The 27,304-nt window shown below is 58.4% G+C and overlaps 10 protein-coding genes across 10 annotated transcripts; 4 read left to right on the top strand and 6 right to left on the bottom strand.

Moving 5' to 3' along the window:
- Positions 1-1,341: 1,341 nt before the first annotated feature.
- Positions 1,342-3,308, bottom strand: EHS24_001243 (uncharacterized protein; the record flags this gene model as incomplete). Its single annotated transcript, XM_028617044.1, has 4 exons — positions 1,342-1,583; positions 1,739-1,811; positions 1,900-2,864; positions 2,918-3,308. 4 exons carry the CDS (start codon positions 3,306-3,308, stop codon positions 1,342-1,344), a joined length of 1,671 nt encoding a protein of 556 aa, XP_028474351.1.
- A 1,637-nt stretch (positions 3,309-4,945) lies between these two features.
- On the bottom strand, positions 4,946-6,048 carry EHS24_001242 (uncharacterized protein; the record flags this gene model as incomplete). The annotated part of the gene is made up of 5 exons (XM_028617043.1): positions 4,946-5,375; positions 5,457-5,533; positions 5,578-5,586; positions 5,640-5,681; positions 5,764-6,048. 5 exons carry the CDS (start codon positions 6,046-6,048, stop codon positions 4,946-4,948), a joined length of 843 nt encoding a protein of 280 aa, XP_028474350.1.
- A 950-nt stretch (positions 6,049-6,998) lies between these two features.
- On the bottom strand, positions 6,999-8,865 carry EHS24_001241 (uncharacterized protein; the record flags this gene model as incomplete). The annotated part of the gene is made up of 2 exons (XM_028617042.1): positions 6,999-8,410; positions 8,466-8,865. The coding sequence occupies 2 exons, from the start codon at positions 8,863-8,865 to the stop codon at positions 6,999-7,001; spliced, it is 1,812 nt and encodes a 603-aa protein (XP_028474349.1).
- A 2,388-nt stretch (positions 8,866-11,253) lies between these two features.
- On the top strand, positions 11,254-13,029 carry ALD5_1 (aldehyde dehydrogenase (NAD(P)(+)) ald5; the record flags this gene model as incomplete). Its single annotated transcript, XM_028617041.1, has 6 exons — positions 11,254-11,321; positions 11,365-11,610; positions 11,678-11,854; positions 11,901-11,927; positions 11,981-12,380; positions 12,433-13,029. The coding sequence occupies 6 exons, from the start codon at positions 11,254-11,256 to the stop codon at positions 13,027-13,029; spliced, it is 1,515 nt and encodes a 504-aa protein (XP_028474348.1).
- A 1,266-nt stretch (positions 13,030-14,295) lies between these two features.
- Positions 14,296-15,359, top strand: EHS24_001239 (uncharacterized protein; the record flags this gene model as incomplete). The annotated part of the gene is made up of 2 exons (XM_028617040.1): positions 14,296-15,060; positions 15,111-15,359. The coding sequence occupies 2 exons, from the start codon at positions 14,296-14,298 to the stop codon at positions 15,357-15,359; spliced, it is 1,014 nt and encodes a 337-aa protein (XP_028474347.1).
- Positions 15,360-15,845: 486 nt separating this feature from the next.
- EHS24_001238 (uncharacterized protein) lies at positions 15,846-18,318 on the bottom strand (the record flags this gene model as incomplete). The annotated part of the gene is made up of 5 exons (XM_028617039.1): positions 15,846-16,025; positions 16,081-17,235; positions 17,280-17,870; positions 17,914-18,079; positions 18,134-18,318. 5 exons carry the CDS (start codon positions 18,316-18,318, stop codon positions 15,846-15,848), a joined length of 2,277 nt encoding a protein of 758 aa, XP_028474346.1.
- A 533-nt stretch (positions 18,319-18,851) lies between these two features.
- On the bottom strand, positions 18,852-20,807 carry EHS24_001237 (uncharacterized protein; the record flags this gene model as incomplete). Its single annotated transcript, XM_028617038.1, has 7 exons — positions 18,852-18,985; positions 19,045-19,320; positions 19,407-19,867; positions 19,919-20,036; positions 20,080-20,306; positions 20,378-20,625; positions 20,697-20,807. The coding sequence occupies 7 exons, from the start codon at positions 20,805-20,807 to the stop codon at positions 18,852-18,854; spliced, it is 1,575 nt and encodes a 524-aa protein (XP_028474345.1).
- A 1,495-nt stretch (positions 20,808-22,302) lies between these two features.
- EHS24_001236 (uncharacterized protein) lies at positions 22,303-23,566 on the top strand (the record flags this gene model as incomplete). Its single annotated transcript, XM_028617037.1, has 4 exons — positions 22,303-22,493; positions 22,536-22,980; positions 23,019-23,409; positions 23,448-23,566. 4 exons carry the CDS (start codon positions 22,303-22,305, stop codon positions 23,564-23,566), a joined length of 1,146 nt encoding a protein of 381 aa, XP_028474344.1.
- Positions 23,567-24,231: 665 nt separating this feature from the next.
- Positions 24,232-26,063, top strand: EHS24_001235 (uncharacterized protein; the record flags this gene model as incomplete). The annotated part of the gene is made up of 10 exons (XM_028617036.1): positions 24,232-24,362; positions 24,403-24,496; positions 24,550-24,672; positions 24,723-25,045; positions 25,083-25,227; positions 25,265-25,301; positions 25,343-25,509; positions 25,548-25,631; positions 25,668-25,841; positions 25,890-26,063. 10 exons carry the CDS (start codon positions 24,232-24,234, stop codon positions 26,061-26,063), a joined length of 1,452 nt encoding a protein of 483 aa, XP_028474343.1.
- Positions 26,064-26,216: 153 nt separating this feature from the next.
- Positions 26,217-27,120, bottom strand: EHS24_001234 (uncharacterized protein; the record flags this gene model as incomplete). Its single annotated transcript, XM_028617035.1, has 2 exons — positions 26,217-26,812; positions 26,862-27,120. The coding sequence occupies 2 exons, from the start codon at positions 27,118-27,120 to the stop codon at positions 26,217-26,219; spliced, it is 855 nt and encodes a 284-aa protein (XP_028474342.1).
- Between the last annotated feature and the right edge of the window lie 184 nt (positions 27,121-27,304).

Genomic DNA, 27,304 nt, shown 5'->3' with positions numbered 1-27,304 from the left:
TTGCTCGAAAAGCGAGTTGGCGGAGGCCGCCGAGGCGGCTGAGACGGCCGACCTCAACGACGACCGGCGGCTGGAAATGGTTGTGGGGGCAGTCAACCCTCCTCTACTAGATCCCTCATCGCTCACACTGTGCAAGCGGTCAGCGGGCATTGTTGAGGAGGATATATGAAGGGAAGGCGGAAATGGGATTGAGGGAAGGAGGATGTCTCGATGTGAGCCTTGGAGTTAAGAGTAGGGATAGGTGGGTTGTTGATCCAATCCAACCCAACCGGTGGCCGGTGGTGACGGGGTCTGGTTGTTGCTGAGGAAGATGGAGATTGAATGACGGATACTGTGCTGCTAGAGTTAGTTTACTTGTGTAGACGACGCGACGGCTCATGATGCTGGGCAAACGTGTACACAAGCGACTCACAGCGCTGTGGCAAGGCGAAGAGGGATCGTGTGGGCTTGGCAGTCCCCCCGCGACCGAGGAGTTAGGAACAGGGGGTGGATGTCAAGAGGTGGCGAGGATGAAGAATGAGAGACGAGAATGAAGAAGTGTTGAAACGAGGAAGAGTGGTTGATCGTGGTTGACTGTACTTGTGGATCGCCACCCGGCTTATGGGCCCCCCTCCTACGCCCCTCTCTGCGGCCAGGCCTATGCTCAGGATGCTCGGCGTGCCAGTTCAATGCAATGAGGTTCTCAGCGCTAGCCATCCCAAACAGCAAATACATCCGCGGCAACTGGACACGGCTTCTAGATGTACTTCGACTGTGAGAAACCGCTCTCTGAAGTCGGGAATCGTGGGCACCTACTGACCAAGCCAGTCATATGGACCTCTCATGAGCCATCCCTCGCCCCGGCCAGAAACTTGTCCAATCTCGGCAGAGCTGGCCTTCTCCCGCCCAGAAGAGCGGTGGTGGGAGGGTGTTAGGCCTCAACGTCTGAAGGGACTTGGGAAGGACAATGCGGCCTAAGGATGGCAAGAACATCGATGTAAAGAGCCCATATAATAACGTCAAGTACGGATGGGCCATGGGAGGGCGGCCGAGGCGGTGCAATGAGCGAAAGTTGGAGAAAGGGTGTGCCCAGTCAAAAATCGTATGTTGTTTATGGTCGTCATTGTATGCGGAGGTGGAACAACTCCACCTCATACACCCACTAGCCAGAGCACCCAATGGCTCGTCCACTCCCAACGCAATCTCGGTATCCTCACACGCGGCTGGTCTTCTGTTCTATCCGATACTCTTCATCTGATGCTCTACAAATGCAATGCAATGACCCTTCTCCTAACTGTACACTCGCCAACGTCTTCAAGTTTTGGTATTATCGCTTCATGGTGAAGCGCTTTTGATAGAAACTTAGAAGCTGCCGAGGTTCTCGGCGACCTTGAAGGTGGCGCCGGTCTTCTCCTTGATCTCCTCGAGCGACGACTCCTTGGCAATCTCGACAAGGGTGAGGCCAGAGCCGCCCTCACGGTCAACGTCGAAGACGGCAAGGTTGGTGATGATGCGCGAAACGACACCCTTGCCGGTGAGCGGGAGCGAGCACTCCTGCTTGACCTTGGGGTTGCCGTACTTGTCGGTGTGGTCGGTAACGACAACTGTACGGGTGTTAGCAAGCTGTACGTGCAAGATAAGACTGGAGAAGACTAAACACGGCAAAGGAGACCGGAGATTTGTGGAACTTTCAACAGGTGCCACCCAACATCTCTTTCGTCGTTTGAGGTCTCTCCGTGTCTTCCAGAGTGATGCTTACCAATAGAAGTCGTCTCCGGGCTAGAGACCAGGTCCATAGCGCCACCCATACCCTTGACAAGCTTGCCAGGAATCTGAAGGTTGTCAGCGAGAGGAAGACGAAAAAAGGTCAATCTCGCGATGTTCCGCCCAGGCGGGTGTATTTCGCTTTAAACTACTCACCATGAAGTTGGCCAGGTCACCGGTAGCCGAGACCTCCATAGCGCCGAGGATGGAGACGTTGACGTGGCCACCACGGATCATGGTGAACGACTCGGACGAGTCAAAGGTCGAGGCACCGGGGACGAGGGTGACGGTCTCCTTGCCGGCGTTGATGACGTCGGCGTCGAGCTCCTCCTTGGTGGGGTAGCGGCCCATACCGAGGATACCGTTCTCAGACTGGAGCCAGACGTTGACACCGGGGGGCAGGTAGTTGGCGGCGAGGACGGGCATGCCGACACCGAGGTTGCAGTAGTAGCCGTCCTTGAGCTCCTTGGCGGCACGCTGGGCGATCTTCTCGCGCTTGAGCTGAGCGGCAGACTTGTTCGAGCCGGCGTCCTCGGACGAGGCGTGCTCCTCGGTGAGGGTGACGAGCTCGATCTTCTTCTCGACGGTGGCGGGGACGATACGGTCGATGTAGATACCGGGAAGGTCGACGTCCATGGGCGAGATCTCGCCAATCTCGACAATGTTCTCAGCCTCGACGATGGCAACCTTGGCGGCCTTGGCGACGAGGGTGGCGAAGGCCTTGGTGGTGTAACGGAAGACACAGTTACCGGCCTTGTCAACCTTCCAGGCGCGGAGGATGGCGACGTCACCGTGGATTGAGGGCTCGAAGATGTAGCGCTTGCCGTCAAACTCGCGGACCTCCTTCTTGTTACCGGGGACGATAACCTTCTGCTTGCCCTCGGCGTCGGGCTTGGACCACTTGATGGGGATGCCACCGGTCTCGACGTTGGTACCAGCGCCGGTACGGGTGTAGAAACCGGGCATACCGGCACCGGCGGCACGGAGACGCTCGGCAATGGTACCCTGGGGGTTGAGCTCCATGGCGACCTCACCGCCAATGTAGGCGTCCTGGAGGGCCTTGTTGGTGCCGACGTAAGAGAGGATCATCTTCTTGATCTGCTTGGTAGCGATAAGGGGCGCTGCGGAGGGTATCAGCGGACTGTGCCTTGCTTTATCTCCCGACTCCACTTACAAAGACCACCAGCACCGACGTTGCCGGCGTTGTTCGAGACAACAGTGAGGTCGGTAATGTCAGGGCGGGCGTGGATAGCGGCGATGATGGTCTCGGCGGTACCGCAGAGACCGAAACCAGCGGAGAGGACGAGCGAGCCCGACTTGAGGTCGGCAATGGCCTCCTCAGCCGAGGCGTAGAGCTTGCCGCCCTCAGCGCCGGTCTTGACGTTGACGGGGGTGCCCACGTTCTCGACCTTGCCGGGAACGGACTCGAGGCCAGAGAAGCCAGCAGGGGTAGCGGGGACGGGGTGGTAGGCGCGGGCGGCAATGGTGGCGCGGGCGACGACGACACGCGAAGCCGCAGCGCGGGGGAGAGCGCGCGTCGAGAGGGTACGGATCGAGGCGAACATGGTGGTGGATGAGAAGGAGAGTGGGGGGGGATGAAGTTCGGAAGAAGGGGAAGAGGTCTACGTTTTCTATGTATCAGTATCAGTCAACCGCGCGGGGACAAGCTTCGGGGCCTGTGGAGTGTCCGACCGACCTACGTGCGGGGGCTAAGAAAGCGGTGAACTGGGGCTCGTAGACAGGTGGTTGGCGGGGTGGTGGTCGGACAAACTAGATGGTCCTAACCACCGACTTTTTTATGTTGCGGAGCGGGGTATGGTTCCACTGAATCACGTAGTCCCTGGGGTTGGGGCGAACCAACCGGGGCAAGCGACGTCATGAACGTACGAGGCACTGTGGGGCATTCATCACTGCTGGAACAACACGACTCGTTGGACACAGCAAACGAAGACGGCATTCGGTGGTGAGTTGAGAGGTTGAAAGCGATATCCGAAAGGCAATCAGTGACCTGGGAATGCCGAGTCACCACCCTCGGTATCGCAACTCGGTATCGATAGAGGCCTCCACGCCGCTGAAATACGCCTCCGGCCGCCTGTTTCGCTTGCCCACGTTGAATGCTGGCGATCCTGGCGTATCGGATGGGAGGCTTGGGGGACCAGGCGGGTCAGGCGCTTGTGGAGGCCGGGGTGACAACGTACAGCGGGGGTCTGGGTTTGCGGCTTGGAGCGCGGCCAAATGGGGGCATGCGATCCAGAGACGGTAAGAAGGCACGTCGTCATCGGGAAAACTGTTGTCATTGAATGCCGCCGTCTACCCCGCAGCAAAGAACGACATGGCCCCGCATCATGGTCTGCAACACGACCACAGGCCTTCATGCTGGGGCAAGGCAAGCTGCTGGCCACTGGCCACTGACTCGTCTGGACACCACCGTGTCTTGTCTGCTGAACGTTGGGGCCTGGATCGGCTGGAGTAAATGCGGGGGACCTTTCATCCGTCCCCAGAAAACCCGACTTATTCCCATCTCTCGGACACAACTCCCGCCGGGGCATCTACCGACTCCGGACAAGCGATGTGGGGTTGCGGGGTGTTGCATCCAGCCGGCGGCGACGGACTGCAGTGAGCATGCAAGGACACCGAAATCCTGTGTTGATGGCAACAGCTTTGAGCCTGTGTTATTGCTTTTTGCCTGTGGGCTTTGTTTTCGTGTGTGGTGGGTTTGGTCCACGGACTGAGCCGCAGCCATCCACGCCGCCAGTGGCCCCTCCCTTTGTGGTCATGGCAACGGCGTCCGGTCAAGCGGCCCGCCCGCAGAGACACAGGCTCGCAGCCTGCCTTTCGGGGGTTGTGGGGGGAGCTGGACAGGAATGTGGGGTAGCGTTCTCCGAGCAACAATGAAGACGGGTGGCCGCGACCGCAATACCGAAGCCGTCCCGTCCAGCTAATGGGTAAGACTGTGTGAGGCATGTGAAGGTGCAGGGGACACGTGCGCACGTGTGGACGACTTCTGGGAACTGACGAGTGATGAGGAGGTGAGGACGAGGACTGGCGTATCAGAAGTTAGCTGTTCTGACAGGGGCCACGTACTGTACAAACACAAAACATGCATGGACGGTTTCTATTCCCAGCACAAACACTGATCGCCCCCATGATAGTCCACTTCACTTCTTATCTCTTTTGGTCCATTACTGGAAGCTGGATCACTCTACTGGACGTTGTCGCCACGCACCTCGGCACTGAGCTCGTCGACACTTTCAATCAGCCACCTCACACCGTCGTCTGACACGAGCCAGTCCTGGCCCTGGATCTCGCGTCCATCCGCGCCGCCGTCAGGGAGGACGGCCTTCTTGAGGCCAAAGACGTGCGATGTGACCTGGGGTCCAACACCAGTCTGAGCGCGGAGGGCTGCAATGGCAATGACGGACGTGAGGAGGCGACCCAGGCGGAAGTCGTTGTCCCCAACGTGGCCAACAGGGTCGGAGAGCAGGGGGCCGTAGTGAGAGTTGAGAATGTGCACTGGCATGTCGGGGTGCGAGTCGCCAAGCTTGTCAACGAGCTTCTGCGCGTGAGGCTCGTAGATGCCGTCCCAGAGGTTGCGGCCACGCTGGTACAGAGCAGGAATGTCGTGAGGTTCCCTGAGAACGAGTCAGTTCGTCGGTATTGATGCAATGCCGAGGTTGCTATCATGTTCACTGAAAGCCGGTGGGCAGACTCACCTCACGGGCTTCTTCGACAGACCGTCAACGACATTCTCGGGAAGGTGGGCACGGAGAGCATTGAGGTTGTTGATTGCCTGGCTATTAGTTGACCTCCCGCAGACGTGGTTTGTAAGCTTACCCTGGGCACCTGCACAGTCAGCATACAACCTCCTGACCTCTTCAGCACAGCTCATCACTCACTCCTCCAAACGTAATGCACTTGAGGCCGGTCTCGCGCATGATCTGTTCGTCAGCATCACCATCCACCACGTCTCGGCTTTAGCCGATGCCGAGTCGTCCCAAGTGCATTTCTCGGTTAACTTACAGCCGCAGTCAAGATGTTGGACGGGAGCTCGTTGCCCTCGGTGGCATAGTCGTAGAGCTGGCAGATGGACTCGGGAGAGTTGACGGTGAAGAGGGTCGCAGTGGACAGCGAGATCCAGGTGTCGCGGCCGACACCGCCTGCCTCGCCGGCGGTGCGGATGCGGTCCAGGATAGCGCGAGTCTTAGCCAGGGGTGGGGCTGGGATCGCTGAACCGCGCGCCGAGGGCAGAGCGATGAGCGCCTTCAGCCTAGGAGAGAGCTTGAGCTTGGAAGCGGGGCCGGCCATGTCGTCTGAAGAGTCGGTTGGTGGCGTTGAGGAGCGACGTCGAGACATTATTATAACATGCGATGAGGGATGGAAGTGGGGTGAAGGTTACTGCGCGCGTTCGGTCAATAGGAGGTCCGGGACGGTCACGTGATGGGGCAAGTCAGCGATGCTCGGAATGGAAGCTCGGAATTGACTGGTGACGTTCTGACGGTGAGTCCTTCTTCTGGAAGTGCGATGCTTGTTGTGCAATGTTCTTGACGATTGCAAGTAAGGCAAGACAAGGGGGATGATATCCAGGGAGGAAGAGGATGCGGTCTGTGGTGTGTTGGCCAAGGGCCCACGGAAGGAGGAGGAAGCAGCAGACGAAGGGGAACAGAGGACAGGACCTCGTGAGCTCGTCAGTCTCGGCCGACACTAACCCTTTCACCCCACGACGGTTCACTTGCACAACCAGGCCGATGACATGCATGTCGGACTCAGACTTGTATGTCATGCCCTAAAGAGAGACAGTTCGAGCACGGCGGACCAAACGTCGACCACTACACAAAGTGCATGCGCGACACACTTGCAGAAAGGGGGAGCGCGACGGTTGTTCCAGCGGTTTTGGCTCTAGCAGCTTTGACCTGGGTACCAACTAGGTCCTCTTTGCGGATCATGGCGTTGCCTTGCCATCGACCACATTGCAATAGCGCCCTTTCCTCAACTGGACGATGACTGACACCACACACTCGCCCAGGATACCGTCTCACCCGCGCTCCCGCCACATTCCTTCCAAGCCCTCACTTTGGGGTCTGGCGAAGACATGGGTTGTGCATGTACGTCTCTATGAAGATGATGTACGAGCCAGAGCTAGTGCATGCTGGGCTCCAAACTCCCCAGCTTCATTTGACAGCAGCATCACTGATATTGCATTCACTTCTCTTCTTCGGTTTGACTTCAAGGGTCAATTATAAAAGTCGCCTGGGGGTTTACCAGACGGGGAGTTTGAACGCGGGGAAGGTGTACTGCCACGTGTCGATGCTAGCCTGGTCGTACTGGCAGACCATGGAGGTGTTGCTGTTCCAGTAAGGGCGGAGAGGCCAGGCGCAGATGTCCTGCGAGCCGATAAAGTCGCCCTCGGTGACGTTGGCGCTGAGCGTCGTGGGGACGACACCATCCTCGACCCACGAGATGACCTGGGAGAGCATGTCGGTGGGCCAGGGGCCGTTGGGCTGGAGCGAGTTGGTGGCGCAGTGAGCGGCACCAGGGATGAGGTAGAGGCGGTACCACTCGGCGAGGGCGGTGTGGGCCTCGGTGTAGTTCAGGCTGGGGTACATGGTGCTGGCGACGGTCTCGTAGTAGTGAACCGACGAGCCAACGGGAACCGAGTTGTCGGCCTCACCGTGGTAGTGAATGACCTTGCCGCCGGCATTGTTGAGGGGGGAGAGGTCGGGCCAGGTGGTGTGGAGAGTGTCAAAGTAGTTCTGCCAGCCGTAGTACATCCAGTCGACAATCTGGTCATAGTCGATACCGGTGAGGGACATGTCCGTCTCCTGGAGACCAAGGAGCACACGACCGATCCAGGTGGCAGCGATGCCAATGTCGGGGAGCTCCCACTTGCCGGTCGCGTTGTTGTAGGTCGATGAAGTGGCGTCGGCGAACGAGGCTCCAATGGCCCACGAAAGATAAGCCTTGTTGCCGTTCGAGTCGTGGAGGCCGTCAAGGATAGTCTGAGCGACCTCAACACCCAGCGCGGAGACGTTGCCCGACTGCTCGGGGGCGGAAGAACCGCCACCATTGCCACCCATGCCGGAGCTGGCCGTACTGGCAGCACAGTAGTACGAAGTGCCAATGACGGAGGTCAGGTTGAAGTTGAGAAGGCAGAGGTCGGAGCGCGAAATAACACCGTCGGTACGGCCATCAAGAGGGTCGCAGGCGTCGATGATGGCGGTGACGATCGCCTCAAGCTCGCAAGGAGGAGGGACGTAGTCGAGGGTCTGCTCGACAACAGCCGAGAACATGTGGTTAGCCTGCTGGTGGGCGTAACGGAAGGCAGGGGCACCAACGACGGCACCGTCAAACTGGTCACCGAAACGCTGGAGCTGCGACCAGCCCTCACGACCACCCTCAGAGCATGCCTGGTAGTACGAGTAGAGACGGGTGCCGTTGGTCTCAGTGGAGGTCGTGTTAACGTAGTTGGTGGTTCCGTCGCCGCTGGTGACCTCAGTGCTGATAGTGGCATCCAGGCTGTAGAAGTTGCGAGTGAGCTGCTTGCCGAGGACGGCCATCTCATGGTGGGCAAGGTAACCGAAGAGTTTGATGACCCAGATGTTAACAGTGCCGTTGGCAAGGACGTCGACCCCGTCGGTGTCAAACTCGGCGTCGAAACCGCCAAAGCCACCTGGTGCCTGTGTCAGTTTTACATGTATCATCTCACAAGGGTTGTCACGACTTACCATCAGTACGACCGCCAACAGCGCCGTAAGCGAGGCCGTTGGTAGGCACACCCGAGTTGATAGCGTTGCCGCCACCGCCGGTCGAGAGGTAGCGGTTCTTGAAGGTGCTGGGGTCCGGGAGAATGTACTGCACCCAGACGTCGGCGTCGGAGACACCATCATGTTCGTACTGGAACGTGACGTTGCAGTAAGAGTACTGGGTACCGCTGCTGTTGTACGTGCCCGTGTTGACGCCGACGGTCGAGTTGACAATGGTCACGCCAAGGATGGCGTCATAAGGCAAAAGTCCGGCGACACTGGATGAAGTGCAAAGAGTGTCGAGCGAGGCCGCACGAGGTGCCGGCATGGCGTTAGCCAGCACGGCTCCAGCCGCTGCCGCCAGAGTGAAGGCGATGGTCATGGTTGTCGAAGGTTGTCGAAAGTTGTCGAGGCCTGAGGAGTGCCCAAGCTGCTGGAGCGAGCGATCTTATACCATCACTACAGCTGCGCACGGTCGCAGTCCAAGATCACTAGCTGCGCGGGTCGCAGGGTCCACATCGGTTGTCAACATATCCTGCTGTTAACCCCTTGGGATGCGCAGACTGTATAAGGTTGGCTGAAGAAACAGAGACCAACGATGACAGTGTTTGCGGTGACTTGCGGATGACGCGGCCTACCAAAGCTTATGTCGAATCTCGACAGAGCGGTGATCTGCACCGTATTCCACAGCCACGCGCAGTCGCGATGCGAACTGCAGGAGGTCATTGTCGTTACAGTTGTGCTCGTTCCTCGTCTGTGCCCTCATACAGCCGCGCAAAGAACAAGCTCCACATCGCAAAGCGCAGCTGGTTTTTGCGGTAATTACCTCAGCGGCTGAGTGACTTCCCCGCACACCCCATGTTCGGGAGGCGTTCTGGGGGGGTGGTTCCATTCCGCTGTCAACCTGGACATGTCATCTTGCCTCCACAGTCGATGAGGAGCAACATGCCGTTGGCCGCCGGCATGTACTCTGTCTGTGTCTATTTCTAGATCGCAAAAAGCCGACTGAATCATCCCGGGAGGCTTGGCTCGACGACACGACCCACCGTCACTGCGTCTGGCCCGGAGAGTTTCATGAGCGGAACGGGGTGTAGACGTCTTGATCAGTTCTCGTATCTCTGATCTAACGTCAACCAAATCCGAATGACCCACACACATATAGTTGACAATCCGAGTTATTCAGCTCTTGCGTTGACCACCATGCCGCCGACAACGCAGTTGACTGTGGCATGCGAGCTTCGTAACCTTCTCTTCGGTTCTGGGGTACTAGGGTTGCTGCGGCTGCTGCGTCTTGGCACAATGGGGCGCCATGGGGGAGGAGGTGCATATCCGGTACGTCTTCCCCTCCTTGGTGACTGTGGCCGACAGGAGCTACCCCTTGCACAGACTGCAGACGGGCCGTCAACGTCAATTCAACTCGGGCCCGACAACCCATGAGCAAAGCTAAATGGCTGTTGCGGCGTCTTGTGTCCTTATTGCCGCAGAGCCTGGATCCAAGATGGTCCGCCCCAACCTTGCCCACCTGATCTAAACGGCTGCGATTGATTGCGAGACGACCCAAGAGGTTACCGGTGTGCTGTGCGTCGCCGGGCCGTGTGCGAGATATAGCGGGCCCGAAATCCGACAGCAAACATTTTGGTGTCCGACAAGTTCTGGTGCGAGTGGATGACGAGGCCAGTTGAGTGATGACCAAGGCTTCAATATACGGCCGCAACTGGGGTTCAGGTGGAAATCCATGGCTGGGCGCGTCACTCGGTGTCCCAACCTGGGCTGCTGCGAGCTTGCGAGGAATGATGGATGCCGTGTACTCGGCCATTTCGACGAAAGCTTACATTCTCGACTGGCGATTGTTAAGCGCCGGAACTCATAGACACTCCGCGGGGAGAGGGGACCAGTACAGCCTGGTACCTGGTAGCTTCTTAGCGCTGTGCGGTGTTGATATCATGGACGGTGAAAGGTGTCGAACAGCGCGTTGATTTTTCTCGGTTCTCGGATGAACACTCTGCTAAGCTGCTAATTGGCAGATTAGCAATTATCTGAACAATTATCTGTATAGCTGGCCCAGTCTCTAATGGACCATCATCGACCATCCATATGCCCTAGAGCCAGTGCATCTTTGCCTGACATCTTGATATCTCTCTACATCGACCTTGAATCATGTGTACCTGTGAACCATATGGCTACCTCCTTCTTCCTCCCCTCTTATCGCGCTTGACGAGACTAATCTACTTCCCCAGCACCCTTGCGCTCGTCTGCGTCGTCTATGCTCCAGCGTGTTTAGACGTTGCCTCCTGGTTCCCCGCAATCGTAATCTCTGCCGAACGATGGCTTGCTCATCCTCCATCATCTCAACAGCAAAGCCCAACTGCGACGGGTAAACGGACATCATGCCCCCCTCCGTTATTGTTCCCACAACCGTCGCCAACGGTCCTTGCATCACTCGTGAAAGTCGCCAATGCAGATAACCAGCCAATGGTGACTGCAGGGAGACGACGGAGACGAGGCTGCAGACGAGGTGGGCAGAGCCTGGATAAACTCTAATGCCTGAATGGCTGGGCAGGCGGCGCTCCCTGGGCAGAGACCCGTGGTCGCCGGCTAGACTGTCGCGCCTGATTGGAGTGCCCACCGCCAGTTCAGGTCGGCAATCGCAAGCGCCCAGAAGCGCGCACCGTGTGCAGCCTGAACTGAGATGTCGTGACCTCATAAGTACCTGCTGGGCCGGCAGTCACCGTCTCTTCCCACATCCAACACCTCTTTTCCAAAACCAACAATGTCCTACACTACCAAGCTCAACGTTCCCGGGCACGGCGAGCTCGCTGTCCCCACCGGCCTCTTCATGTGAGTGTGGACCATTGTTCCCTGGCCGTCCAACTGACGTCAGTAACAACGAGTGGGTCGCTCCCTCGGGCGGCGAGACCTTCTCGTGCGTCAACCCCGCGACTGGCGAGAAGCTCGCCGACGTGGCGCACGCCTCCAAGGAGGACGTCGACAAGGCCGTCAAGGCCGCTCGCCACGCCTTTAAGACTGTCTGGGGCACCAAGGTCGCCGCCACTGTCCGCCAGACCGCTCTCCTCAAGTACGCCGACCTCATTGAGCGTGATGCTGAGAAGATTGCCGCCCTCGAGTCGTGAGTGACGTCCGATAAGGCCATCCGCCTGCTCTAGGCATTCCTGCAGCTGCTGACATTGCGCCAGCCTCAACTCGGGCAAGGGTATCCGTATCGCTCGTGACGCCGACATCGCCGACTCCGTTGCTTGCCTGCGCTACTACGCCGGTATCGCTGACAAGGTCTTTGGCCAGACCATCGACTCGTTTGGCGAGGAGAAGTTCTGCTACACCCTCCACCAGCCTATCGGTGTCTGTGGTCAGATGTGAGTTGCTTCCCATAGTTGTCGATGCTCTGGCTGACGTTTGCAGTATCCCCTGGAACTACCCCTCCTTGATGTACGTCTTTCTGTGTTTCCTGGTCCCCGCGCTGGTGTCTAACTTTCGATCAGGTTCTTCTGGAAGGTCGCCCCCGCTCTCGCTGCCGGCTGCACCATTGTCATGAAGCCCTCGGAGCTCACTCCCCTCACCGCCGGTGTCTTCTGCGACCTTGCCATTGAGGCCGGTTTCCCTCCTGGTGTCCTCAACCTCGTACAGGGTCTCGGTGCCACCACCGGTGACGCCATCTCCCGTCACCTCGACATTGACAAGGTCGCCTTCACTGGCTCTGTTGCTACTGGCCGCCGCATCTCGATCGCCGCTGCCGAGTCCAACCTCAAGAAGGTTACCCTTGAGCTGGGCGGCAAGTCCCCCCTTCTTGTCTTTGACTCGTCGGACATTGAGGAGGCCGCCGACTGGACTGCCCTTGGTATCTACTTCAACTCGGGCCAGGACTGCTGTGCTTCGTCGCGTGTGAGTAGACTGAGTCCCTTATGGCGTTGGAAATAGCGACTGACATTTCCAGGTCTACGTTCAGGAGAGCATCTACGAGAAGTACCTCGCTGCCCTGAAGAAGCGTGCCGAGGCCTGCGCCATCGGTCTCCCCTCGGACGAGAAGACCTCGTTCGGTCCCCTCATCTCGGCCGGCCAGCGCGACAAGGTCATCAACTACATCGAGTCGGGCCGCTCCGAGGGTGCCCGTGTCGTCACCGGTGGCCAGAAGTGGCCCCAGTCCAACGGCGGCTTCTTCGTCGAGCCCACTATCCTTGCCGACGTCACCCCCAACATGAAGGTCGTCCAGGAGGAGATCTTCGGCCCCGTCGTTGTCGTTGCTCCCTTCAAGGACGAGGCCGACGCTCTCGAGCTCGCCAACAACACCACCTTTGGTCTCGCCGCCGCCGTCTTCACCAACGACACCCGCCAGGCTACCCGTGTGTCGGCCGCGCTCGACGCCGGCACCGTCTGGGTCAACCAGGCTGCTCTCCTCCACGCCGGTGTTCCCTTCGGCGGCTTCAAGCAGTCGGGTATCGGCCGCGAGCTGGGAACTTATGGACTCGAAGCTTATACCCAAGTAAAGGCAGTTCACAACAACCTTACCCAGACCATGCCCTGGCCCATTTAAATGTAGCAGGAGGTCATGTAGGTTCTCTCGTAGGTGTAGAGTTGCTCGTAGAGTTGCTCAGTAGCTTGATTCAGTGTACAATGTCATTTATGCCCCGCAAACCAGACCCGGCCGGCCACTCGCACACATGCACTCGCACACATCCACTGGCGACTGTAGTGGAGCCAGGGGACACAAGATGTGCTTGCATGGATATGTCTGCTTCGGATTTTGGATAGGTGACAAAGTCATCGCGACTGTTGTACTGTTGTATCATCCGCCACATGGCGACTGCCACGCCCCAGCCGATCGGTGCTGCCCGGTGTTTAATCGGCCTCTGCGTGCCCACAGTTCAGCCAACTTCGCCAACGCAGACGAGGTCGCAAGTCCAGCCGATGTAGACGGAGCTGAGATGGACACGTCGTCAATATCGTCTAACGTTGTCCAAGCGAGGGTGCATGTGGGTTTGAGCAAAGGGCCCTCTGCGCTATGTGCCGGTGCCACACTTCCCTGCACGGCTCGGGCCGACCATGCGATTGGCGGTGATAGCCGAATGTTCCAGAGAAACACACTAGACACCAGGAGCTACGGGGTGCGAGAACGTCGTTGGGTTCTTCACTGACCACTGGCAGATTACACATATCACACACCGTGCAGTCACGGCCCGAGAATGGGAACCGGAACGAAGTTCCAGTCACTGGCCTTCACCAAGAAACAAGCCTCGTTCTCCCACGGACCACAGACACAGAGACGCTCCCTACAGACCTGAGTGCCCCCTGAAGCCCAGTCATAGGTCACCGCTAACGGGCAGACGTCGGACAACTCTGCGATCTGCGAAGCTGCGGTAGGGGACCATCTGATCGGATCCCAACGCCATGTTGTCGGCATTGACAGATCACTAGATCAGCTCACCCCGATGTTCCACTCATCGCTGTGTGACAAGCAGTAGTGTGAATGCTTGTGGCCAACGGAAGAACACTTCGCACCACCTGTTCGTCCTGAGCTGCGTTATGGCCTCGGCCAGGCGGTCCATGCCTGCGCCACCGACCTTGTGCGCGCCGTCGTTCTGTCCTACGATCCTTACAACAATGCCCATACCATGACGAGGGCTGCGAGTAGCACCGTGCGGGCACCGCTGTCGATGTCTTGGCGACGACCACACAGACAACACTAGTTCACATGCCCCTCGGCTGGTCGTCGTCCTTTCTGTCGTGCTCTCTCTCTCTCTCTCTCTCTCTCTCTCTCTCTCTTGCTCACTCTTCCACACTCACCACAAGAATACTCACCATGCCCGGTATCCAGATCATCACCAAGGAGTGCGGTCACGGCTGCGCTCACCAGTCCATCTGCACTTGCAGCTCCCACAGCAGCAGCAGCTCTAGCTGCGGTTGCCGTGTCGAGTGCTCCATCGCGGCCCCTGCCGTCTGCCACGACGTCTCTATCCTCCTTGACCACCTCAACGCGCTCGCCTTTCCCAGCGTCCAGTACACTTGCGCGCCCCACCCTCCCATCTCATGCTGCCCCGCCGAGGACAAGAACCTCCCTCTCGCCTTTGCCTACAACAGTCGCCTGATCCGTGACGAGCTCCACCACAACCTTCTGGCATACCTTGCCGAGGGCGTCCACCCTTCGCTCTTCACCGACGGCTCGGCGGGAGCCAAGATTCTCACTGCGCGCCAGCTCATCGCCGTCGACCGTCTGGACGGCTACCACGCTCTCCAGTGCATCGTGTACGGCACGCTCCTTCTGAGCATTAACGCCGCCCTCCTCGAGGACACGCCTCGCAACAAGTGTCTCGATGGCCAGCGTCTCTGGACCGTCACCTCGCCTCCTTGTGGCGGCCACAGTGCGTCCCTCGAGTGCCGCGTCGGTGGCTCGTCGGCCGTCGTCCTTGACCTCCACCCCACCACTGTCGTCTCCAACGAGCTCATGGACGCCATCCTTGCCGTGGTCAAGATTGGCACTGCGTACGACTCGTCGCGCGGCCGTGTCATCTGCGAGAAGTCGACCGATTCGTGTCTCCACTACGACGCCCTCGCCCTCCTTGGCCAGGTGAGCCATTCCATACCCCTACGACCTGTTCCTTTGCTAACGGTGCCCAGGTGTGGACACGCTTCGCAAAGGACGCGTACCGCAAGGAACCCATGGTCCGCTTCGTCGTTCTCTCCAACCTCGAGCGCTCGATCGTGTTCCACCGCAAGACGGGCGAGATTGCCGTCTCCCACGCCATCCACCGCGACGGCCTCTCGACGCCCCGCGACTCGGTCCAGAACCTCTACTCGCTCATACTCGCCCTCTCTGTCCTCGAGAAGCATCAGTATTCCCATCCGGCCCTCGTGGACCTCCTGTAAGCTCCCCACCTCGGATCCTGCCGTCTCGCCCTCGCCTTCGCCCAACCTTTTCATGGGGAGGGTCGTAGAGGGACACCATGCAGACGCAGCGGAACACCACAACGAGAGCAGATGTAAGCCTGCTCGTAACACACCCACCCTTACTCCACTCCACCAAGCCAATCAAGTGATCCAGCCCAGTCCACCCCCACATGTGCATCAACTCGAACCTGTTCAGAAGTCCCCCGAAAAGCGCCACACACATATGTCCACTCCATCGCAACCAGTCAGAAGCCCTCGCCCAACCGAGGCGGACGGCTACGTCGTGACCATTGTCGTATACTGTGTGGTGGCCATAGTCCTCCATTCATGCAACCAAGTCTTTGTGTACTTTGTGGAGTGATGAACGTGTCTCAGTGATGCTTGTCGACGGCGTGGTGGCCAACTGCGTCCCCTTTCGCTGCCAAATCAGACGACACTGGGCCACTTTGCATACCTGCCACAGCTCTATGGGCTTACAACGCTGACATTCTCATCCTTATCCACCTCACTCTTGGGCGACTGCCTGCCGGACGACGACGTCTTGTCGCCATCGAACCCGAACCTGTCGCGCTGCAGGGCGAACAGCTCGGCATACTTGCCGCCAAGGGCCATGAGCTCGTCGTGGGTCCCGTACTCCTTGATAGTCTTGCACACGGTCAGCATCCCCCGTCCCGAGCGATATGTAGTAGTTGCAACTCACTCCGTCGTCCATGAACGCAATCTTGTCCGCGCGCCGCACATTGCCGAACCCGTGTGATATGAAGATGGTCGTACACGTGGTTCCCAGCGAGTGCAGGCGGTCGAACAGCTCGGCCTCGGCGCGCGGATCGAGCGCGGACGTCGGCTCGTCAAAGACCACCAGGTCCGGGTCCGTCCGCATAAACGCTCGTGCGAGCGCGATGCGCTGCCATTCCCCGCCCGAGAGATACTTGAGCAGCATCCAGAAGGGCATCCTGCCCGTCTTGGTCCTCTTGGGCTTGCGGCCAGTCTTGCCATTGCCATTCTTGGGGGCGGCCTTGTCGTTGTCGTTGCCGTTGCCGTTCCTGTTCCCATCCAACTCCTTCTTGTCGTCAACCGTGGCGGTTCCGTTGGTCTTCTTGGTGTCCTTTCCGTTGGGACCGGCGTTCTCGGCGTCGTCATCCTCGCTCTCACTCTCGCTGTCGCCCTCTTGGTCCTGCATCGCCCGGCGGAAGTGGCTCTCGGAACCGGCCTCGGTGTAGCTCAACAACGAGTCGAGAGACGTCCGCTCGACCACATGCTGGGCACCACCGCGCTCCACCGCTTGCTGGAGGACCTCGTCGTCGCCGCGACGGAGGGCGTCGACATTGCCCGCTCCAATGTTGTCACGCAGAGTGAGAGGGTACTTTGAAAAGTTTTGAAAGATGCCCGTGATTCGCTGGTACAGCGTTGCGCGTCGGTACTGTGCCGTCGACATGTCGTTCACGAGCACCTCGCCCGAAAACGGCACCAGGCCCATGATGGCCTTGACAAGCGTCGTCTTGCCGCCGCCGTTGAAGCCGACAATGGCGAGCGTCTCGCCGGCGTCGATCTTGAGGTTGATGCCGTGCACGGCTGCCTTGTCGCTCTTCGGATAGGTGACGCTGAGGTCACGCACCTCGATGCTCATCCCGCCTGCGGTGCGGCGTTTCTCGTAATCAACAGTTCCGTCCGGTGCAGCCTTCTCGTTGTCGATGGCGCCGAAATAGGCTGCGAGGATGATGACAATGTCCATCACCCGCCGGGCGTGCCGGAACGCCCGCTCAATGTCCCGCGAGAATGTCATGATCGCCGTTTGGAGCAGTGTAAGCGATGCGAGAGAGCTGTTCGTCCCGAGGACACGGGTGGCGAGGAGAATCTGCACCGGGTCAGCACACAGCCGTCTTGGGAGTGTGTGCTCACCAATACACCGTTCTGCAGGGCACTGGTGAGGACCATGAGGCCTGCGCCATGCCGAAGTCGCGCGTCGTTGGCCTCCCATCGATCCCTGTTGTTATCCTTTTGGGCCTGTTCCCAGATCCCCAGCAACCACTTGTCCAGCCCGAAGAGCGCTACCTCGTCTCGCCGACTGGGTCCGCTGATCACGTCTCGAAGGGCCGACCCCATGTACGTGGAGTTGTTGGGGTTCCATCCGCGATGCACCATGTGGTCTGATTGGATGGTCCACAGCTTGACCACGACAGGCAGCGTGAACAACACAATGAACACTGTGTTGACCATCGCGCTGCCGTTGGTTTGGAGGATGTGGATCACCACAAACAGTTGCGTGCCCAGCGAAATGAAGAAGGAGAACAGCTGACCGACAGCCTGGATCTTATTGCTCATGTGCGTGAGGTTGTGGTTGAGGGTCCTGCCCGTCGCCATGTATCCGAGACCAGCGTGGACGGACGCTTCGGTCATCAGTCCGGAGTGGACGGGGTCGGCAGACTGCTCCATCGTCGTGCGCAGCTGCAGGCGAAAGAAAGACTTTTCCACTTTGATCTTGGCTTCATCCTGCATGGTCGTGTCAGAGCAGCTAGCGTCCATGTGCACTCACAATGACCATAGTCTCAGCCATGCTAAAGTACGGCGTCATGTACTGGGTGAACACCTTGAAGAACATGACCAGTGCGCCGGCGTACAGAGCCGGCCCCCACTCTGCCGGCTCTCCCGTCGACAGCGAACGCTCCGCAAGGTCGAGCAACCGGCTGGTCGCCCACAGTCTGGGTGATAAGCGTCTGCCTCACTTTCGCCACCGATCAACCCCCATCACTCACTGTGCAGCGGGCACGACCGCTTCCACCACCAGCGAGGCCACATGCGCAGCCACCCACCGCCTGATCTCCTTGCAGTCGGGGTTCATGATCGCCTGCCAGCAACGTGGAGCCATCAGCCAGGCGAGGTCCAGCGCGATGCGGACGGTGGCCACCGTGACGGGCCGCGTCTGGCCAGCAGCGATCATCTTGTGTGGTCTGGCCGGATCGCGTACTCTGGACTGGAGCCACAGGCGTGTCGTGAGCGGGAGATTGTCATATTCGGGTGGTAGCGTCAAGGTCGAGAGCATTTGGTGAGATATGTGCGATGCACGAGAGCAGGACGACCGTCGCCTGGTTTTGCGGTGGTCACCTGCAGCGTCCCATCAGTGGGGCTCTCTGTGTGTCGAGAAGCATCGGATGACGTCGAGTACGGCGTCATCTCCGGATATTCGCCGTGATCGCCGCGCGGCCTGTGGTTTTTTTTTGGGAAGCGCGGCTGCTTCCGCCGCCACCCACATTTCCACGGTGCTTCTCAAGCCACCGTGCATGGGCTGGTGGCGAGGGTGTGGTGGGTGTGGGTAGCAGTGCTTTGCTGCTGCTCAGACTGGCCAAGAGGCCTGCAAGAGTTTTCGTTCATGCCTGCCACAAATGCATCTGGTGGCTTCGTGACCTTTATGACATTGGCTTCCTACTTCCAACAAATGCGCTACCAGGAGGACAGACCCCCACAACCAAAACCTTAAGCGTTCACGAGCGCTTCCTGCTCCCTCATCTCCGCCAGCAGCGCCTTCTTGTCCTTGAGCATCTCGCTGGCCTTCTTGACACCAAAGCCGTCCTGGAAGATAAGGTTTGTCTCGTCGATAGACAGACCCTCTGCGACTGTATCAGCTTCATTGTTTCCCCGTTTTCTTTCCCTGTGGCGGTCGACTCACTCGTCTCGGGGTAGCAGTAATAGGCGAAAATATAGCCACAGATGACGAAGCCCAGGTAGAGACCGTACGTTCCAGCAGGGGTGAGTGTCTCGAGCTGGGTAAGGAACGCCACGGCGATGACGAGGTTGGGCACCCAGTTGGCGGTGGTGGCAATGGCCGATCCCGTGGCGCGGATCTCGAGCGGGAGGAACTCGGACTGGTACCAGCAGATGTGCGCATACGTAGCTCCAAAGCTGCAGACAAAGAGGATGATTGCGCCAATAACAAGGCCAACGTCTGTGAATAGAGTCAGTATTCGCAGTTGGTAAAACAGGATGTGGCGGATATTTCGGCGATTTTCCGGCAAATTCGTGCCGACTTACTCATGGTGGAGTAGGCGTAGCCTTCGACAAGCTGGCCACCAGTGTCCTTGGTCATAAAGTAGAAGGCCACTACAGCCCACAGAAGGCCCGCAATCATTCCAGGGGCGACACGCATGAGGAGGCCGCGGCGACCGACCTTGTCGACGAGGGTCATTCCGATGAAAATGAAAAGGGTGTTGCAACCGGCAGGAATGAGACCACCTGCTGCCGAGTTCTTCAGTCCAAGGAGGCCGAAGAGCCTGGAAGAGTAATACAGAAGTGTGTTGAATCCAGTGAGCTGCCCGAACATCTGCACGCCGCATACAGCGATGAGAGCGCGTCGGTAGGGCTTGTGGGTCCACAGAAGCTTGGTCATCTGCCACGGGGTGTGCTGGCTGGTGAGGCGGGTGGATTCGTCGACGGTGTGGACTGCCACACGCAGCTTAAAGTCGATAACTGCGTCCGGGGCGCCCTTGTAGATCCTGGGAGGTGTGAGCATGCCATGCATAGCGCAAGGTGGGAAGGAGACGTACTTGGCAATGGTCTCGCGGGCCTGTTCCTTTTTGCCCCAAAGAATGAGAACACGCGGCGACTCGGGAAGCCAGTGCATGAGGACAAGTTGGAGAATCGAGGGTACGGCGCCAAGACCGACTGTTGGTGGTGGTCAGAATGCGTCGCCTGGGACTCGACTCACAGAGAACACGCCAGCTGATGTGGTTGGGTACACCTGCCTGGAATCCGGTGCCGATGGCCGTGGACACAAATTGTCCGAAGGGAACGAAGAAACCATAGGTTCCGACTGTGCGGCCACGGACGGCAGTGGGAGCCAGCTCTGACAGATAGAGAGGCGCGACAGCCGAGGCACCACCGACACCGACGCCGAGAACGAGACGACCGACGATCATCTGGGCCACCGAGTAGCTGGTGCACATGATGATAGCGCCGAGAGTGAATCTATCTTGTTAGAAGGAACAACCGACAACTCGACCTACCCAATGTCCGCAATCACAAGACACCACTTGCGACCCCATTTGTCGGCCATGGCACCGAGAATGAGACCGCCAAAGATGGCACCAATAGTGCAGCCGGCGGTGATGATCTCCTGCTCGACGTAGGACAGTTCGTGACCAAGATCGGCGCCGACCATGGGCAACGCCGAGCCGATGATACCAGTGTCGTAACCGAACAAGATACCAGAGAGACCGGCAATGGTGACGAGGAAAATGAACGACTTGGTGACCTTGTCGCCGGCCTCGGCGCGAGTCACATCTTCGTCCTGTCGTCAGCTACCGTGGGCAATTCAACACTCACGACCAAGTGCGCGACGTGGGTGAGGCCGCCCTTGTTGTCCTCCACCATCTCCACTTCGATGTCGCCATAGACCTTCTCGCCGGGGGCAATGTTTGTGACGGGCTCTACCATGGTTGGAATGTAGCTGTTGCGTTGGCAGTGGGGAGTGAAGAGCGTCACCTTACCATGGTGTCTTTTTATCTCTTCTGCGCTCCAACACTTCCCTAGCATTCAGATCAACGCCACAAGAACAGCCCGGGAAACGCAGGGTCCAGTCCGGCAGCGCGTGATGGGGGCCCATGAAATCACCCCGAATCCCCTCCTAGGGCCCCACCGAAATTCTCGGTCGATCCATATTGACCGAGTTGTCACCTCCTCATGGCTCCTGGAGAACATAATCAAACTATCCTGGTTGGCGCAATCTTGTCCATGTGTCAGTGGGGACCCTGCCCTCCCAAGGTATCAATTGACGTCAACCTAGCCCCAAACGCTGAAGCTGAGCAGACCTCGAGGAACCCGGGCGGGCCGCCGATGGCCCGGGTGGCCCGGATTTCCGTCGTAGGGAGGATATCAAATGGCCATATTGACCGAGGGCCACATGTCGAAGCGAGGTGACAACAACAGCAGTCCACTGGTGGGCATACATGTTGGGGTCTTCCGTTTGATTGCACCTAACCGAACATTGGCAGTGAACTTGGCACAGTCTCACAACAACCGGCCCCGACAGACCAGCGGCAGCCCACCACTGTCTTTTGGCCAAGTGACACAGATGCTGTGGAGTCGGCCACCGTGGAGCCGGACCGGGGGAACGTTCCTGGAGTATGATCGTCCATACACAACTGTCTGGAACTGAAGTTGGTAGCAAGGGGCCGATCGTGAGGGTAGATGCAGTATCGACCGAGAAAGGTCTGCGACTGTAAACAAGTGGCGATGGGGAAGTGGACTTCTCAAGGACAGCTCTTCGCGACCCCCAGGAGACGTGCAACTTATACCATGAGCATGAAACCTTACTTGCTGTCCGGCTACGCTGTTAATTTCCATGTTGCTTATGCATCATGGACCAGGTGACGTCTTGTCCGCCTCCTGTCCGCCTCTTATGAAGCTGCAACGCTGACTGATGGGTGGAGGTGGAGCGGTGGAGGTGTGGCAGTTTTACCGAGGCGCGGACCTCAGCCAACCTCACGTCGTGAACCGCCAGGTTGGGTCACTACAGTGTCGTTGCTCTATACCATTCTTGTACGTAAATACGAGGGATTGTCCTACACCCGGACATGGTCAATAGGCGGCACGTGTGTCACAGATGGGCAACGACTGTCCCGCCGGGCTCATGTTGGGGTCGGATCCGACCGACAGTCGTCCACAGCAGCAAAGAACTGTCCACTAGACGAGAAGATGTGTAAACTGCTACGGCATGTAGGTCAACTGTCCTGGCATAAGCTTTGTGTCCGGCCCCGCATTGCCGTGGCTTGGGCGGGTGGGAGAGCTCGGTCAAAACACGGGGTCAACTGCGACATACCTCCATACATTCAGTAACCCGCTCATTGCCGGGGATACGTTCGGCATCCGTCCTTTTCACTCGCGTCATAAGTAGCCGAGACACAACCACGATGTCTCACCGGCACCCATCATGATCGCAAACCAACCCCAGCGTCATTCACTCGCCACCCTGCCCGTTGGTGTTGCTACTGCCTCGATGGGGATGAGCCCATGCCACACTCTGGAAAGCAAGTTTGCTGCTCTGTGTGATGCTGGCTTCAAGAATGTCGAGATTGGCTATCACAACTACGTTGCTTGGGTCAAGGAGCGAAACCCTGGGCTGTGAGTCTAGTGGCTGGGAGGGGTCTGTAACACTTGGCACAGGATACCCGCCAAGAGCGTGTACCCTCCAGACTGGGCCGAAAACTCGGAGCCCGACGCCGCAGACAATGTCACCTGGCAAGCACTTTACGACAGCGCCGAGGACTGCAAGACCCTCGCAGCCAAATACGGCCTCACGATGACTATGCTTCAGCCATTCCAGCAATGTGATGCTTGGGAGGCCGGTTCGGCCAGAGAGGCATGGGCTCGCAGACGTGTCGAGCGGTGGCTCCCCCTGACGTCCAAGCTGGGTATCGAGATTCTGCAAGTCGGCACTGCCGACAAGGTCGAAGCCAAGGGCGACGATGCCAAAATAGCTTCAGACTTGCGCTGGATGGCAGAGCTTGCTGCGCGCCAGAGCCCGCCCGTCAAGCTTGCGTACGAGGCTCTGTGTTTCTCGCCATATGTCAACGATTGGGAGCGCACGTGGAAGATTGTTCAACAAGTCGTGAATAGTTCTGCGCCATGTAACAGTGCTAACTTCAGAATCACCCCAATTTTGGACTCTGCATGGACGTTTCCCACTGGCCTCTGGCCCCAGCTTACGGCTTCAACGTCCACACTGGCGACGGATGGAGAGACGCTGATGTCCAGGCCTGCTTGGAACGTGTACGAGCTGTGCCCAAGGACAAGATCTTCTACGTCGAGATTTCAGACCTCATCGCACCTGACGTTACGAAGCCATTGGGCAAGGGAAGCATGTTTGACGCTTGGACTGTTGAGAACAAGCCACCCCAGGGCGACGTGTTTGCCTGGATGATCTGCTCTCGCTCCGTTCCACTGGTCGGTCGAGATGCTGGGCTGGTCGGACCAAAGGGCGACCTCGGCGCCAGGGTGGTCGACTGCCTGCGGGCCCTGCTTGACACTGGATATGGCGGTGAGTGGCAGTAGCTCAATCTCGGGACTGACACGCAGGGCACGTCGTGTTCGAGCAATTTGAAGCCATCAGGATGGCAGAAGACGACTCCGCCATTCCGACAGAGTACGCCCTGGCGTGCGCAGAGTCATGGACGTTGTTGTCGAAGGAGCTTTGAGATCAGTGCTGGTCACGGAGGGGTCGGAGGAGACAGGTCCGTCCTCCGTGTGGACCGGCATATCAGGTCATTCATTCTCCGTGCATCTTCCTCACAATAGCTCCGATCATGGGCAAAGGGCAGCAGATATGTACACGCATGGCCGCGCACATGGGGCATCAGGCGAGTCAACACGTGAGGCGTTTGTCACCGAATTAGCTAAAAGGTGCTATGCACTGCATCCACAGGAGCGCAAGATTCACGAAGTGGGGTTGTCGGAGGAATCGAGGGAGACTAAATCTGTCGTGAGGTTGCTCAACAGGAGGAAAGTGGCGTTGTGCGGCATGTGAATATAGAGACCGCGGACCCGGTCGGTGCCACGCACACATGGTCCGTTTCAGCTCGTACACGTTCGCCCTTGATACGCAGTGCATTGAGGCGACGTAGGCGCTAGGCCGCATGGATTAGTAAGGTCCCAGGATGCGACAGAGCTCAGCAATTGCGTTTGCAGTGCAGGCGACCGCATCCACCCCACATTCGGTCCATCATCTCGGTAAGTAACCGTCAGGGAGCGCCGCCTCACCGGACGTCTTGGGGCCGGTGCACCATGGGGACCCGTTTGGAGACCCCTTCATAAGCGGCACCGTTGCCACTTGTTCCTGTCCCCATCTTCTCTCATCGCAACAATGACGAACGCTATCACCGTACCACTCTGGATTGACGGAAAGGAGGTCAACAGCAGCACCACCTTTGCCAACGTCCACGGCATTACCCGCGAGGCGTCCTCCAACGTCGCGGCTGCCGACGCTGACGTTCTGTGCGTAGTCGCGACCCTGGAATAGCACTGACCACGCCAGCAACGCGGCCATTGCTTCCAACAAGGCTGCCTTCCGAGGCTGGGCAGACACGCCAGCATGGCAGCGTCGTGATGTGCTCAACAAGTTTGGCGATGTGAGTCACTGCCCTCCCCAACGGGGCCGCACCTCAAAACTGACTTCCGTCAGCTGTTTGCCAATACCAAGGACGAGCTGTTCCGCCTGTACTCGACCGAGACGCCCGTCAGCGGTGTGATTATGGAGTCGGATTTTGGATATGCCTTGTCCCACATCAGGGAGGCTGCGTCAATCGTAAGCGTGGCCGAGATGATCAGCTGGAGGCAATCTCTAACAGCGCCCAGTGCACTCAAATCAAGGGTGACATCCCCGTCACCGCAGACAACTCGCTCGCTCTCGTCCTCCGCGAACCTTATGGCTGTGTCCTATCAGTTACCCCATTCAACTTCGCTGCTACGCTCACCTTGCGTGCGCTCGTGTACCCCATTGCGTGTGGAAACACGGTGCTGTGCAAGGCGAGCGACCGTCTGCCGGGATACTGTCTTGCCATCGCCAAGCTTTTCAAGGAGGCTGGTCTCCCCGACGGTGTCCTCAACCTCGTCCAGTTTGACGCCAAGAACGTCGCTGCGCGTATGGAGCAGGCCATCAGCCACCCTGATGTCAGGATGTAAGTGACCGAACGGTCATCGTGTGCTGACAGGAAGGATCAACTTTACCGGTTCCGTGACTGTTGGCCGTATCGTAGCCGGACTCTGCGGAAAGGTTGGCAAGCCCATCCTTCTGGAACTCGGCGGCAAGGCGCCCGCCATTGTGATGCCTAGTGCCGACCTTGAGGTTGCGGTCAACAATGTAAGTGGAAGCCGTTCACGCTGTGGCTGACCTCCAGATCCTCTTCGCCGCCAACGCGCACGGCGGCCAGATCTGTAAGTCCAACCCTCACAGCCCGCATGTAGCTGACGTCAAGGTATGAGCACGGAGGTTGCTCTCGTTCACCAGGACGTTTACGATCGCTTCGTCGAGGTCATGCAGCGTGTGATCGACTCGGACGTGGATGCCCTTGGCGAATTCTCGATGATCAACGCCGCGGGTGCTAGCAAGCCCAAGGAGCTCTGGGCCGACGCTCTGAGCAAGGTAAGCAGCTCCAGTCCTGCGGTGCTGACGAAACCCAGGGTGCAAAGGTCCTCACCAAGCACCAGCCCTCTGACCACGAGGCCAAGATTGCCGCCACGGTCATGACCGGTGTGACCCCTGACGTACGTGTGTGAGGCAAGAGCACAGCTGACGGTTAGATGAAACTGTTCAACGACGAGTCCTTCGGCCCCAACGTGTCCATCGTGCGGGTGAAGGATGCAGCCGACGCCATTGAGATCAGCAACGGTTCGGGCTTTGGGCTCAGCTCCAGTATCTTCACCAACGACATCATGGAAGGCCTCGCGATCGCCAAGCTCCTCGAGACGGGTGCAGTGAGTTGCTACCAGCCAGTACACCGGATCGATAGACTAACGGTCCAGGTGCACCTCAACTCCGGCTCTGTCCACGACGAGCCCACCATTCCTCACGGCGGTCACAAGAACTCTGGTCACGGACGTTTCAATGGCGCATACGCCATTCAGTCCTTCACCCAGACGAAGACTGTCCGTTTCGGCAACCTGGGTGCTATCCCCCTCCACATTCTCAAGAACTAGTGTATAGTGTGCACCCAGTGTGTTTGTCTGAAGGAAAAAGGGAAGGAGTATGTTGATGAATATGAATACCTCTGCATAGCACATTTTGGCCGGCATCCCACTGACCTGCCCCTGCTGAGACTTGACATGATGACGCTCCTGCATACTTGTACTCTACACATACTTGAAAGTGTTAACCAGCGTACCGGCACCCTGGTACCAAATCTTCATCTCCTCGCCGTCCTTGATGGTGCGCTTGGGGTTGCGACCCCATCCGATACCCATGGGAGTGCCCATCTGGATGATCGAGCCCCGCTCGAGGGTGGTGCCCTGGCTGAGGTAGGCGAGGGCCTGGCGGCAGCTGAAGATCATGTCGTCGGTGTTGGACTTTTGCATGGTCTCGCCCGAGAGGATACCCTCAAAATCGAGGTTGTCGGGATCCAGCTCTCCGGGACGGACGAGAACAGGTCCAATGGGACACGAGTCATCGAGACCCTTGCCCATGCACCACTGGTTGTTGGCCAGCTGGAGCTTGCGCGATGTGACGTCGTTGGACGACGTGAAGCCGAGAATGTAGTCGAGGGCGTCCTCCTCCTTGACGTTGAGAGCGTCCTTGCCAATGACAATCGCAAGCTCGGTCTCAAAGTCGAGCTGGTCGTCCTGCGAGACCTTGCCAACGAGGATCTCGCCAGGGCCAGTCAAGGCAGTGCGGGGCTTGATGAACATGATGGGCTCGTTGGGGATTGGCATCTTGGCCTCCTTGGCGTGAGCTGACGACAGAGTCAGCATACGGTTCGGAGAGTTGAGCATTCTACCCACCCAAAAAGTTCAGCCCGAGACAGCGAATGATGCCGACCTGCTCGCGTGTAACGGGGGACAGAATCTTTTTGATCACGTCCTTCCTGCTTGACACCAGTCCAGTGTAGAGGTCGCCGTCGATAATGTAGACCTCGACGTCCTGGCCCGCTGCGACTGCGAGTCCAACGTCGATAGAGGCGTCCACCGGCTGGCCCAGGCGGGTCTCTCCGTCCTGGCCAATGTAGCGCACAAGCCGTGTCCAGGTGGTCGAGTTGGTCATGTTGATTGAAGTGTGATGAGTTGAAAGTGAGGATGGGTCCTACAGCACCATATCCCGCCCAGCTATTTGAGTATCACACACCCAATTCCGGGCCGGTGTTTCCGCTCGTGCCGAGCAACCTGATAGCCACTCGCCGTTATCGATTGTGGGTTCGGAAATGTGGGTGATGTGGGACAGGACGGCC

This window comes from Apiotrichum porosum, assembly GCF_003942205.1.
Source record: "Apiotrichum porosum strain DSM 27194 chromosome Unknown scaffold_10, whole genome shotgun sequence".
In the NCBI taxonomy this organism is placed as follows: Eukaryota; Fungi; Basidiomycota; class Tremellomycetes; order Trichosporonales; family Trichosporonaceae; genus Apiotrichum; species Apiotrichum porosum.
Note: the sequence above shows the minus strand (reverse complement) of the source record. Positions and strands in the feature narration are given on the sequence as shown.